At 43.4% G+C, this 15105-nt stretch overlaps 1 protein-coding gene across 1 annotated transcript in view; it reads left to right on the top strand.

The window, feature by feature from the left end:
• ofcc1 (orofacial cleft 1 candidate 1) overlaps positions 1-14448 on the top strand; it is a 117197-nt gene extending 102749 nt beyond the window's left edge. Inside the window, exons 21-23 of the mRNA XM_070986664.1 lie at positions 8592-8789; positions 14017-14155; positions 14375-14448. Of these exons, the coding sequence (XP_070842765.1) occupies positions 8592-8789; positions 14017-14155; positions 14375-14448 (411 nt within the window). The remainder of the gene's footprint in view (positions 1-8591; positions 8790-14016; positions 14156-14374) is intronic.
• Positions 14449-15105: the final 657 nt, after the last annotated feature.

The raw sequence follows: 15105 nt of genomic DNA, 5'->3' as shown, positions 1-15105 counted from the left end.
CGGAACAAAAATTGAGAGGACTCATCTCACGGCAGAGGTTTTAACCAGAATGTTTCACTGATTAATGTTACACGTGGAGAGCGGTAGGATGTAATCATTGTGGAAACAGAAGTTAATTATGTCAGCAGAAGAAATGTTACATGGCAAGTAGCACATACGCAGACACAAACAGGCCCAATGCTGTATGTACTCCTCACATATAAAGATGCACATAAAGCCTCTGACTCCGCAGAGGTTTTACAGCTTGAACTCGACAGATCTGATTCTTTGTGACTGTCCGTCGTTAGTCACTTCTTTTCCCCTTTCTCCCTTCCTTTCCTTTAAAGAGTTTGACCTTGGCCGCTTCCTGCGGCCCGGAGGGGATGAGGAAGGTCTGGTGATTGTGACAGGTGTCGCGTCTTAACAGCCCCACATGACATCCCGAGGAGAGATAGACATTTGGAAGGTTTTTTTTTTTCATAAGGGTTTCACTCATAACCTTAAAGAGACAGTGCATGTGTGTGTGTGCATGTACATGTACAGTATCTATTTAACAGAGAATGTGTGTGTGTGTGCGCGTGCGTGCGTCTTACCACTGATTCCCAGCTCTCATTTCGGGTTATTGGCTTGGATACTTATCACCTCCAGCCTCCGAGGCCTGATTAGGTTGAAGCTACTCCAAAGTCAAATTTTGGATATCAAAGGCAATACTCAACTTTGGCATCTGTCTGCAGCATCTTAATACGAAGTCTGGGCCCCTGACATTTTGAGAATTGAGCACAACGTCTTAAAATATGTGTTCGGTACACTTAAGGTGATAAAATACATTTTGAAGGATTACCAGAAGGAGGCATGTCTACGAACAGTGAATAAGTTTGATGTGAGGCATCATGGTTTGATTAGTGTAGCCTTTAATAATACTAAATAATAGGACTGATTGATCTGTGGTAGCAGGTGGAAATTAACTTAAGTGTCAATAGAGGCATGTGCATGAATGAACGTGCTTCTTATAAATCCTTTATTGCAAATTGTTGCTAATATTTCAGTTTACACGCATGCACTTTACAGGTGACCTAACATATTGCAGGTGGAGTCCTTAATTTGATGTGTTTCAATCAGCCTTCCACATGACTCCTGACTTGAATTAGATTAAAGAAATTGAAAAGAAAGTTGATTAAAATACTATACATTTGCAAGCAAACAGAAGAAGAAGCAAACAAGGGGAACGCACAGTTTCCTTTGTTTGATAAAGTTGCAGGTAAACTCCAGCGTGCTTCAGAACAAACCTGGAAAAGTGATCTCCTTAGGGCCCAGGGTGAGTCAGAAATGGTGTTGAAGATGGGCTACTAACTGAGTTGTTTACTGTAAGCTGGGAGTAGGCTTTATTTTCTGCTAAGGAGATTAGTAACAGTGAATTATGCATATCTTACTTTATGGATTATCTCAGGCACTCAGAGATATTATCTCACGGATAATCTCTTTTAAAGTTGTTCGGTTTATTCTGACTGTAAATATAGTCATTGTTGCTTGTTTATCCTTTTTCTCGAAGTCCAATTTGGTCTGTGCTACTTTTAGATGAAGTATGTTATTGCACTTTAACCATGATTACTCAAGCTGAAATATTTATAGACAGTGATCCTTGATTTATACACACAGTAATGAGCGGAGGGTGGATGAAAGCTACCGTAGCATACTAGCCATTTTGTCACTCTGTGTGTGTGTACGTGTGTGTTTGCATATGTGTCTGTGTGTGTCCCTGCATGCAAATATGAATGGGTAGCCTGTCTTGTCCAGTGGTGCGTTTAACCAGACACAGACCTTTGCCTCAGCCAAATCAGGCCCAACGCAGACAGTGTGCATCCATGCCATTTTCAAGCTGCTCCAATTATATCTGCCGACCGTCCACATATTGGCCAAATTTACAATAATAGCATATCTATTTCCATCCTAATGGCTGACATTGCTTGGCTTATCCATGCATGTATGTCGGTGGTCATTTATGCTTTGTGGTTCGGTCTGTTCCCAGCCATGTGCAGTGTGCTGTAGCCTGTCTTGGCCTTGTGTGTATGTGTTGCATTAACATCGCTGTGAATGAGCATGTGCATTTGTGCAGTGTGACCCCTGATGGACGAAACTTGTGCATCTGTACTACAGTATGTGTGCCTGTTATTTGATATTGGTGCGTGAGTCTGCGTGTTGGTGCGTGTGTCCATGAGCCCATGTTGGCACGCGTGTTTGTGTGCCTACATACAGTCCGTGTCTGTGGCATGAACCCAGTGCTGAGCGAACAGGCCTTGAACCCGGGCCAGCTCTGACAGACTGGGCGGTGGTGGTGGTGGAGTGCAGAGATTGACCCTCTATAGCTTAGAGAGCCTCTGCACAGTACACACTCCTCTCCCCCCTCCTCCCCATCTCCCCACAACCCTCCCTCCCCTCTCTCCCCCCACTCCCTGCTGCCTAGCCCCGAGCACCCGCAGGCACTAGAGATGCACGCATGCGTTGCCTCACTGTGTGAGGCTTTGTCTGTATGTGAGCATGGATGTGTGCGTGTGTGTGTTAGCATGTAGATGAGTGTTACTGAGTATGTGTGTGCAAGTGTGCGTGTGTGGATGAGGATCTGTGGACAAAAGAAGCAACCATGTCTACCTCTTCTTTCACTTGGCAATAATCATTGATGCTCCTTTCTGCTTTAACTGTGCTGTGTGCCCACTGCGTTCTCATGTTATGACTGCCTATTGTTTTGAAATGTGCAGAAAAATCAGTGTCAAAAGGCACCATCTAACAACATTACAGTGACAATATAAATAAAGGCTGTAGGATGAGGGAGGCCATTGAAATAAATGTTTAGTAAAATCAACATTTGAACGGTTTAAGATACAGCAGATTTCATACAGTGATTGATAGAGTTGAGCAAATAAGACATTTCTATTAGGCATACAACTCAGATTACCATTGCATCACGATTTGGCCCTAACAATCCTGTGGTGTTAATCACATATGACCTCTTTGACAGCATCTGTAAGCAGTTTCCATTCCATTGATAATATATTTGCTTGATCCAAAAGAATCTTCAGTCATTTATTAATGAAAAGCATCAGAGGCCTCAGCTGTTGATGACTTGATTACCTGGCTCTTACATGCAACAACCAGAACTGCTCAAATATGTATAACAGATACTTCCAAATGCTTCCTGCTTGACAGTGGCAACACTGACTCAGGTTTAGTTTTTCTTTGGTACGACAATAAAATGGAATTACAGAAATTTGACTAATAACCAGGCCACCTTACAAAACATTTTGAAGGACCTGGATACTGAAAATACCATTTCTAACAAGGAATCTCTGCTTAAAATCCACATTTATTATAGCATGCTAATACCAGTCAAGCCTCTACACCAGCGATTGTCAACTGGCGGCCTGCAGGCCACATCTGGTCCACCTAAACTTTCCATCTGGGCTGCAGAATATCAATCAATTCAGAAAATACGCTCACCTAAAGTTATTTAGCAGTGGAAGAGTCGATTAGTTGCCAACTCCTGGCAGCAAGCCAAAAAGTCTGTAGTTCATAGTTCACCATTCTTAAAAAATGGGATTATTCTCCAACCCCATCCTCTCTGCTCTGCGGACCCACCATCAAACCGGCTGCTCCCATGCTGACCATTCTCTGGAGATGGCAACAGCACACACTGGCTGGACTACAGGAGGTAACTCTGGAGTTGTATTGGAATCACAAAGCTTGTCTTTTAGACGCAAGAGGCATCTCTTTATTTCCAAACCTACTCAGACACCATCCACATCCAAACTCCTATGCCCACACCCAGCCATACTGTACATCACTCCCTTCTCTTAATATAGTCTCCTCCAGGTATTAGTACTCATACTCTACCCCATTCTCAGCTCTCTCCTCATTTCAGCCACTTCAAGCTCTTTTCCCAATCCTGATGTGGCCCTTCCTTAGAACCAAAACCAGCCTCAACCTCATTCCAAGTACCAGTTCTAGAACCATACTCAGATTTCTCACAAATCTAAACCCTCAGTCCACAGAGCTCCAATCTCTTCCCTAGTCTCAGTCCCAACCATTGTCCCAGCCACAGCCGGGGCTTCCATGTGCGACTGACACATAAATAACCAAGCCTGTCCGCCACCCAGGCAAATTCAAATGCACCTGTCAAAGTGATGAAGCACCCGCCCGCAGGGAAGCATTGTTTACATTTTCACTCCACTCTTCGCAAAAGTGAGATTCTAATTATTTTCCCACTGTAAATTAAAGCCAAGTGGGACAGAACTACAAACCAAAATGATCATGGCAGTGGCAGGAGAAAACCCCAGCCCTCCTATGTATGGACCGCTTGACGGGTGGGAAAAGGTTGGAGAAAGTGTGTGTACAGTCGACAGAAGGAAGGTCAGCAGCTTTTGTCTTCAAGAGGCGAGATAGCGAGAGAGATGACGAGGGGAGAAAATGGAGGTAGAGCATTCAAACAGGCTGTGTAGCCAGTCTACATCTGTTGTGCTCATTACAGGCAGGGTCTAGAGAACTTCAGCTAACTGGAATACATTATGCCCTCACATTTCATACATAATAATGTGCCAAAAATGTGCTGCATTATTTTTCATACCAATGGACACGGAGGGGGAAAGAAAGACAGAGGGTGAGCTGGAGATAGGGAGAAAGGAAAGATTTAATTAGTCCATGGGAACATGCAAATGGAAGGTAAAATTAGACAGAGGAAGGGAGACCTGGGGAAGAGAGAGTGCACGAATGGTAATGATGGCTATCTAGTTTGGATCAATCATTAAGGGATCAGGGGGACTGACAGGCCTGTTCGTGCCCACGCCTTAGGCTCCTGTCCTGGACAGTCGCCAGCCCGGCTCAGTCTGCCTGCCCATTGAGACGTTTCCTCCTCTCCCTCCCTTCAGTCACACACACAAGCACACATGCATGCTCATCTATCACACACTAATGCAAACAACTTAGCTAACTTAGGTGGACCCACACGTATAATCACATTATTCCCAATAAAAGCTTCATATTTGATACTTGTGATAACTCACTCTGGAGCCTTGTTAGGTTGTGTTTATTAGTCAGTGATGCATCCCCCCTTGTGGTAGCGTTATGAAAATGGCGGATCAAGGCATGCATTAATTGGCTACGGCTGACTTCTAATGTGCTCTCCAGGCCTGCGATTGGGTCCCACTTTGACACTGTGTTTTGATTATCATCTGAAAATAGCAAAGTTTGCTGCAAGGTCACATGGTCGCGGGTTTGGGAACTGTTTTGGTTGTCAGCGGGGACATGCTGGACGGGGTCACAGCAGGAATGCCCCTTTTTAATAATGGTCAGTTCTAGACACCCTGTTTATATCCGACGTGTCACAAAATGAAGGAAATGTCAGACGTTGATATTTGTGACAGTGAAGGACGTGTGAGATAAATTCATCAAACACACTGTAGCTCTCCCAGACACAGCTATTACTAGACCAGCCTCTCACCCTGTGGAAAATTACTATTTAATTCCCAGAAAATGTCTGCCCTCTTTTAGGCTGTTAGTTGCAAGTTTAAATCCTAATTTAGATATGAATATGGGTCACTTTTTAAATATAACACAAAAGAATTTCCCTTTTAGAATGTGGTGCATTTATCCTTTTATCTCCGAGGCAGTGATGCCTATTTTTTGGCCTCAAACTAACAAAACAGCAAAGGAATTCCAAATCCATCTCTTGACAGACTTTCTATTTGCACACACTTGAATGAAAATGATTGACAGGTCAGTCAAATTTTATTACAAGTCACAGTGGATTTTTAAAAAGAAAAGCTTTCCACAGGCGCCTGTATTTAAGTGCTGATTGCTTTTCTTCTGCATTCATATGTGGTATGGTATGATTCGGTAGGTGTGAAATCGCATCTTCTCCCAGAAAGACAGACAGACTATATTTGTGAACCATGGAGCCATGTCTGCAGCTGTGCCATCCCCACTTCCTGTGCCCCTGTCCCTCCCTCCCGTTCTCTGCGTGCATTTGCGGTAATGTCTACAAATCCTGAAATTTATGTCCCTGCTGGAAAACATGGTTTGCCGTTTATAGTCCTCCGCTAAGAAATAAGGCCCGTCTCTCCTGATGCAAGTCAAGGGACTGATGCAGACTCTATCAGATTTCTAAATACAGACCCCAACAATAAATCCCGGCTTGATTGGGTTTGAATTGGGTTAGCTCACTTGAATGCTATCTGCTTAACCCACAGCTGGCCTGTCTGCTCCATGCAGGCATTGAACCTAAATCAGTCACTTAGTGCTATCAAATGGAACAATGGTGGAGTGGAGAGAGCACTCACGCTAGGGCTAGAAGCCAGGCTAGCACCATAACGCAACACAACAGACCAGAACAGAGTAGTGTAGAGCAGACAGGCCCTCTAATGCTCTTTGCTTTTTGTGTCTCAGCAATGATACATCCTGAGAGCCATGGTGCATTGCATGAAATGGCATCACCCAAACCGAACACACAAACACCTTTTCAAGCTTTTGTCTAGTCTTGTCAAGTGGATTTCACGTGCTAATTAGCGTAGGATGGTGGCATGGCTAACATCAAAAAAATCTATTTTCATGCAAGCCAAAATACATACACATGCACACCACACAGGGAAATTTAAGCAGGTGTGTTTAACCAAAGTGACTTAGAGTACAGAGGCTGAATCCACGGTGTTTCTATCACCACCGTACAGCTTGGTTTATAAAATCCTGGACTGGGGCCTTAACCGGGTCATAGGCACACTTCCTGTGACCAGTAGAGCGGGAAAGGATGTTTTCTTACTCAGTTTCTTTCCCACATTCGTGACTTCAAATGTTTGTGATTACTTACTGTATCACGGACCAGCCAAGAACCCCGACATGGGAAGAGACCTAGGATTTTCTGCACACTCCCACTTGTGTTTCCTCAAAAAGAGAAAAAAAAAGCAGCAAATCAACATACACACACTATCCAAACAGACTGATTGCTGCCTAGCAGAGGTGCTGATTACTTAAGGAATTCAGGTAATCAGTTTCCCCCAGTGTGGGCCGAGGCCAAGCTAGAGGCAAGGCACAGTTGAGGCGATTTCACTAATGAGCGTCTTAATTAGCGTTGAAGAGATGCATCCCCGCGTCCCCACCTCCCCCCTCCCGCACACACACAACTTCTTTAAATGTTCTTAGCTAGTCCTCTCTCTCGCTGCCCTTGTGACTCTTTGACATTTTGACAATAAGGTCCTTTCTACTCATGAGGCTGTCTGGTTCGCAGTTTATGCAACGTCTCTAATTACAAGTGGGGTAATGGCTCCCACTGTTTTCTCCGTGAAGTGCCTACAGTTGTGTTTGGCTAACCGTTTATAAGTGCGGGGTGACATCGATACACCACCAAATTAAACCTCTCCTTCAGCTTGACCCTGCCACTCATGGCCCGCTGAATGAGTTTGCCTTTTTTCCTTTTTCTGTATTTTTAGACGAATCATAATTACGCAGCCAATTAGGGGGTCACCTTGAGTTTTACAAATTGCTTGAAAAACTTCCTCCTCTTTGTGACTGACTGACTGTGTGTGTGTGTGTGCATGAGGTTTTCACTGGTCTGAGCCTGTGGTGTGAGAGTTAAGGTTTGTATCATGGTCCTCTATCTGTAGAACATGCACGTACACATATAAACACACACACACACACACACACACACACACACACACACACACACACACACACTTGAAAGGTCCCCCACAGACTGGGGCCTATGTTTGCCTGACAACCTGGAACATGAATTTGGGATTTATGTCGGGCAAAATAGTTCTGTCATATTTTCATTATATTTACTGTGCGTGCATATGGATTTACTACTTTGTCTTATAAATAATAAAGCGTATATGACCCACTGTAATGCATGTGATCAGACACTCAAGCCTTCATAAGCAGACACTATCAGAAAGGCAGAGAGCTTCCATGATCTTCACACATGGATGACTTCGAGTTACATGACCTATATAACATGTTACATGCTCTGCTTGCTCCACGTGTCTCACCCTAACACAGAGGGGCAGCGCATTACAGGTGTGTAAGCCCCCAGTACACACACACACACACACACACACACACACACACACACACACACACACAGAAAGAGTCATAAACAAGCCTGCCACCAGGATTATACGTACGTGTGCATGATCACAAACACAACCTGTCTCTTTACCTGCCACAGATCAGGCCCCATAGGACTCATGCACTGCTAGGAATTAGCACGCTGATGTACTGTACGCCAGTGGTGCTTATCTGGTGACTGCAGTTGTATGTAATTAAAATGAACATCTCGGCAGTTTACAAGGTGCAATTCAAGCCTGATTTTAGTATGTCGAAAACTGATTTTTGAAAGTTACTGACACTGATTTTTGTGTCATTTGAGGATTTTTCCCACATGTGCTTACAGTATTTTGTCACGCACTGAATGTCTGCAGAAACCTATTTATTATTCCCTTCATTTTTTAATGCTTTTTTAAACATCTTTTGGAACATAGTTTGTTAATACGGTTTTATTCAGCAGCCCACTTTGCAGGCTTGGATGTCCCTGCTCACAATCATCATCCCTTTATGACTGTGTTCATTAGGTGGTGGTCTATGACTATATCTGGACAGTGGAAGACCCCTTGGCAGGCTCTGCAGCCCTGAGTGAACCCCCAAGAGAGGCTGTAGTCCTACCAGAGGGAGAGACCAGCACCCATGTGGCAATCTACACCCTATACCTGAGCGGGCTGAAACAAAGATACAGGCACTTCCTCCGACAGCCAGATGGGGCTATCATTGAGGTGGGATATCAACATGTTTTCTACACTGTGTCCAAAAAGTTGCAATAAATGCAAGCTTGTACTCTTGGAAACATGTGATTGACAATATTCAAGGTCAGTTGGACTGTATGATATTAGCCATGGGATTAAGTACAATCAATTATTTGACCATTAACACAGAGACAGCACATAACCCTGTGCCAGGATGGAGACATGAAGAGAAGAGGACAAAGGGAGGGAGAGGAGAAGGGTGGAGAGATGGGCTGGATGTTCACAAAACACTCCCTCCTCTCCTGCCTCTCTTTCTCCTCCCTCTCTGAAGAGAGTAAGAAGGGGAGAGGGACAGACGAATGCAGCAACTAGTTCATTATTCTGCTTCCAGAACAATAAAAAGACAACAGTACAGCTTTGTGGTCTGAAAGGGTGAATGACCGTGACAGATTTTTAGTTTTTCCTCGGGTAAAGCTAGATTCAAATTATTTCTTCTTTTCAAATGGGAAATGACAGGATTTGCCTTGAGAAACAAATCAAGACTTCAGTTCATCATGTGAATGTAGCTGCTACTCACTAAAAGTCAGCAAAACTCACCTTTGTGTTGGCCTCTTTTCCTGTAACAACCATTTACAATCTGTATGGTACTATAAAAATTCCAGCGCCCCATCCCGTTTAGCACTGTGTTATGAGTTATGATGAAATGTAATTTGAGACAGCATAAAAAAAAGCACACAATGCTGCCTAACTTTGCCGTACATTGCAATTATTGCAACTTATATTTAGCTCCTCGTCCTCCAAGTCCCTGCAAGACGGGCAGGTCAGAAACAGACTGGTTCACAGATTGTTGCCTCATTAAAAGTAGTGCTTTCTGACAAGTGCTGCAGTAGCAAGAAGTCATTCCTTTCCTCAATCATTCTGTCAGTCGCCCAAGAGCAACCTGGATCATCCCAACAAAATTAATATTTTGAAGTTTGAATGTCAGAGGAATGAGGAAGGAGGGGTTTACGCGCTGACAATTAGCTCTTAGGCTCTTTTGCGTTCTAATGGTTCTCCGTCAAAATTTGAGTGATGTGAGCTTATGTGAGTAAACACACAGCATGGTATATTTATTACTGGTGTCGCTCTGCAGGTGTGTGTGTGTAGCCTCTAGACCTGTGCATAGCAGATGAGACATCTGGGGGGTGATTGTTCACAGCCAAACAACACGCTCTTATTGACACCAACAAACACACCGATAACACATCTTGATGTAGGCACAAAGATGCTTATACACACAAATGTATATGCTGACACAAAATTTACAACAGTCATAACCCGGACACGCAGAACCTCAGCTCACTGGGAGCAAAAAACCAATTCCTGGCATCACCGCAAAGCGAGATCATCGCTGACTCCATTCTTTAAACTGTGAAGGGAGTTTCATGAAGGCCACTGTAAGTGAAAGATAGGTGTTACTGTCCTTGGGAAACACATTCACACACACATACTCTATCTTTCTGTTGCTCTCTTCTCTCACACACATTGTGTCCCTTGGGTGTTGCTGTCTGTTCCTTGCAACTTAACAGGCAGGGACCTCCAGTAGCAAGAGATGCCGATGGCATCCTCTTTCACCCGCTGGTAGTGGGGAGCGATAACACCGATGCTCAGCATCGCCAAGAGAGCACTATGCCATTCCCCTTCGCCTCACAGCACGGACCCCCACTTTACATATTCAAAGCTAATCCTCCCCTGAATATATAGACTGGTTTTATGTATAGAGCAAGATCCAGGAATCACCAAAGGGCATCCCCAGCACTCGGAAGAACACTTGAGCTGATTTTATTAGTGCTTTATATAATTCTGGCAGCGATATACACAATGTGACAGGGTGCTGTGTACAAACTGGCCTTCAGATGTAAGGTGACAGCTCCTCGGAGAGAAATAACAGCCGTAGAGGCACTTTTACAAAAATTAAATAGATAAAAAAAATATATAGATTGAAATAGAAAAAGCTCTACTGTGAGATGCAGTGACCACACTAATGCACACTTATAAGATTTATGACATTTTAAAGCAATTTTATGGGCTTTCCCATATTAGCTTATTAGGCCTACTTTATTCACTTATCTGAATAATAGCACGTTTTATGGCGAGGTGGTTACACTGTGATGTTACTACACAAAGTATTATGTAGCATGAATCCTGTTTGAGCATGAAAAACTCATGTAATTTCATTTACTTTATGCTAAATATGCTGAGGTACATTTGCCATTTTCTCAGAGGCTTTCTTGCAACATATTGTCACTTTTTCTTTCAACTTTTCAACTTAGGATATGCATTATTCACAAAGAACCACCGTGTTTGTCGTTTTCCATATTCTGTTTTAAAATCCTGATCATGAGAGCGGATGACACTTGAAACAGGGAGATGGCAATGACAAAAAACACTTTATTTGACTGTGTAATAACGTGACTCCATCATCCAGTTACTTAAAAGACTAATCCTGCTACTTAAGAAGTCTGTTTCCATTTACTGAGGAAATATTGACGAATGGCTCATTTCCTTAAAGAGCTCTGTTTTCGCAGGCAGTGTCCTGGACACCAATGCCCCCGAGGACTTTCTCCTCCCTTAGACTAACATGACCACAGCTCCAGGGGCCAGCAGCTTTGCATAATACTCTTAAATTTACACCCAAAATTTGTCTAAACGAACACCTTAAAAAGCAAGTCCTGGAAGAAGAGCCTTGAGCTATAGACACTGCTAGACACTGTTTGGAAGGAACAGAACAGCGAGGTGTGTCCTGTTTGATCTGCTGCAGACTCAGAGTCATGAGAAACTAAATATTTCTGCTGTTTATTCAGCCATTGTTGAACCAACGATGGTGACTGATTCTTTTCTTCTCTGTGTTGCATCTTTAGCAGGAAGTGGGAGTGGAGGGAACTGTGGGTGTGCAGTAAAGAATATAGCGATAATGAAGTCTTTATTTGACTTGCATATTGAATTCTGGTTAAAGAAAGTTAATATTAATGATCCATCATATGCTCTCATTCAGCGTGTTGCCCAGGGCAGGTGTCTGTAATATTGACCATGTTGAAGGAATCTTCCAGCTGAATCACAACAATACAAAAAGTTAAAGCTACGTTCCCATCAGTGTGCACCAATAAAAGACATTAAAGGTAAAGTGAGGTGTTGCTTTTCAAACACTCATTACCTATAAACAGATGTTCCCCAGCTGCCAACTCACAAAATGCACTGCTGACAACAACTGTTCGGGCTGATATTATGCAGGGAAATGCATCTATATAACCTAGGACCTTCAGAGAAGGCCTCATAACCACTCTGTCTGAAGAAACAAGATGGCTGATGAAGAAATTAATGCAGGCAAAGTCATTATCTTCCCTCCTAAAACCACAGTGGGTTTATGTCCCCCTGTGTCGTTTTTTTCTCCGGGGCTAGCATTTAAGTGTCGATGGACTTATAAAAAGATAGGACAAGCCAACTGTGCTCCTTTTGTCTCCTTTCCTCCATATGGGAGGCAGCAGCATATGCAAGAACTGGCTCAGCTTCTGTAAAACTTCCATTAAAGATGCACAACTAAGGCTCTGCCAGCTTGAATATTACCTCTCTGCGCAAATTATTTATGGCTCGGAAAAAACGCTGATGATGAGCATCTCCAGCGACTTGTATAAATAAAAACACTTTTCTCTGCAATTTCAGCTGTGCTTTTTTTTCCTCCCTTTTTTTTGGGAGGGGGGGTGCTTAACCATTTGCAGAAACAAAAGGTATGCAGTTTATTCACATGGTAAGGCTTTAGCTGTGTTGCATTTAATTATCTTATGGCTGTGTTGTATTATGCATGGTTTGTATAATTAGGAGAGGATATCCCCTTATAGTTTGTAGATTTTTATAATAATGTGACAAAGCTGATAAATATGAAGATGAGGGGTCGCAATGACACTGATGATGATGAATCGAGAATATGAGAAATGGAAGGCAGAGCAATGCGGAGTTGTAAAGCACAAAGAGGCTTGCGCTTTCACGAGGGACACCTCATCATCTTGATATGCCATCAAACCTCTCATTAACAAGGACCCTTTGTCTCGTCTTTGCATGACTCAGCCCACCGTCCGGCTGCCTGTGACGACGACTCTTCGCCGGACCAATATTGACCTAATTTAGCATGCAGAGAATATGAAGAAGTTAACCTTTCGAAAAAACACCTTGCAGCAACATTAATTGACAAACCGCATCAATTCTCCCTCCTACCCCTCTTTTGTAATTACTCTGCCGCACGTTTGATTGCCGCTGCGGAGCTGAGGACCCACGCTTCATTTGCCGTGAGGTCATCGGCAGCCCTCAGAAATATGAATATGATTTATACAGGAAGTGAGTGTGCTCTGTATGCTGTGGGTGTGTGTGTGTGCTGTCTCTTCTGTATGTGGTGTGTGTGGCTAAGAGAGACGCAGACATGGGGGTGGGGGGGTGTCCTTGGCTACATACTGTATGTTGCATGAGGAGATTAATGCCTCCCTGGCAGCCATATCTGCTTAGCAGGAGGACTTCTCCAAAGTACACCGCATGTAATTATCTGGCAAGTTTAGACTAGTTTTAGATAAAGAAGCACTCTGTGGCACATTTTTTTTTAAGTTTGCTCAATTGCTGCTCTATCTGTATAATTTGCAACTTGTGAAAAGTGTCAGCCCACCTTTTCGAAGTGACTGCTTGATGCTGCCGTAATGAAATATAGATGTGTGGAAAGAATGCAGAGGTAATTTTGACTCAACCCATCATTATATGAAATTTCCGCTATTATTTATCTATCACAATATCATCGGGTGCATTTTTGTCATCTAAAAATGTGTTTAGTTTTGAGAGAAAAACGACAATGTATCACTCCATCATGGCTCATACCAGCGAGATTTAAGTTGTATTTCATATCACTGTACATAAGTAGGCCAACCCAGAGTTGTGAGAGCTGTTTCCCCTCTGGGACCAGAGGTAGTGTGTCATATAAAGTCTCCATTTCTGCTTCTTCTCCAAGTTCACTCTAAGCACCAGGACAGAGGCAGAGACTATGCATGACAACACTACTCACAGGCCTCAAGGAAAATAGCAGTTCTCCTGCCAATCTCAGTCACTGTCATCCAAGTTCAACCTGTACTTTGAGATGCTTGATACATTTGGCCACAGGGCATCCTGAAACAGGGTTTAACACTGTTCTACTGTTCATTTATTGTTAAGTTTCCTTGCTGACTCTCTCGGGTTTTTTCTGAAGGTGATTGGTGACGTAGGAGTGGTGGACAATGCGGTGGGGATGGTGCCCCGCCAAAGTCAGGGCTCTGCCAATCAGAGAGAGGACAAGGAGGGTGCAAGTGCTCCACGCCCCCTGCGGAAACGGAAGAAACTATTTGGACGTGAGTGATTGCTTTCATGTAAAAATCAGCTTTATTACTATTAGAAAAGTATGTTTTTGTCAGAGCTTGCTCGCTGCGTTGAAGCGCACACAAAGAAAAGCACACATTCAACAGTCCCCGTCTCCTCATCTCACACGTGACCCTTTTGCCTTCCCACCCTTCCCACCTGCTGTTTGTTTAGCAGAATTTTCAGTTTCATCCAATGTTTCATTCCCTCAGGCTCCCATCGTGTTGAGCCAGTAGGAGGAAGCGGGTGTGGCTCCAGTTTTGCGCTGCAAGACCTCAACCAGTGACATCAAAGCAAAGGAGGAGATAGTTGGACTCTAATGTAAGTCATCTGATCAACCGTCTGTTTGACTTATACCCTCTGTAATGTGCTGGTTAATCCCTCTTTTCAACAGCTTTTTCTCAGTCGTTAAACATGCTTGTGTGCGCTGTGTATTTGTCGTACTTCCTGGGTGCTGTACCGTGAAACGACAGAAAGAAAAACACTTAAAATCGTCAAAAAAAGGAAAATGATTCATCAGAATAAAGAATAAAGTAAATGATATTACTCTTGCATGCCTCTGACGGGAAACATAAAGAGAATATGTGAACCGCTAAGCTATCGCTAACCTGATAAACAATGTACAGCAGCACTTCTAATGAATGCTGCTCGTTAGATGTTCAGCGCTGCCTCAACACAGTGAAAAATGAAGATTCTAAAAGTCACTAATCAGAACACGAGTGATAAAATATCAATATTGGCCTCACATTAAGCGGGATAATATTCAGGCCAGCTTGATTTGTATTGAATATGTGTCTGCTAGCCGGTGCTCAGTGTAATGAAGTGGCTCACAAATCAGGCCATAATGGCTGCCTACTTACACATATTGCTTAATTAAAGGTTGTGAGCTTATTAGCATGTGTCTCTGGCACAGGGCACGGGGAGATGGGAATCGGGACTGATG

This window comes from Chaetodon trifascialis, chromosome 18 (assembly GCF_039877785.1).
Source record: "Chaetodon trifascialis isolate fChaTrf1 chromosome 18, fChaTrf1.hap1, whole genome shotgun sequence".
NCBI classification, from domain to species: domain Eukaryota; kingdom Metazoa; phylum Chordata; class Actinopteri; order Chaetodontiformes; family Chaetodontidae; genus Chaetodon; species Chaetodon trifascialis.
The sequence above is the reverse complement of the archived record's forward strand: the minus strand, read 5'-3'. Positions and strand labels throughout refer to the sequence as shown.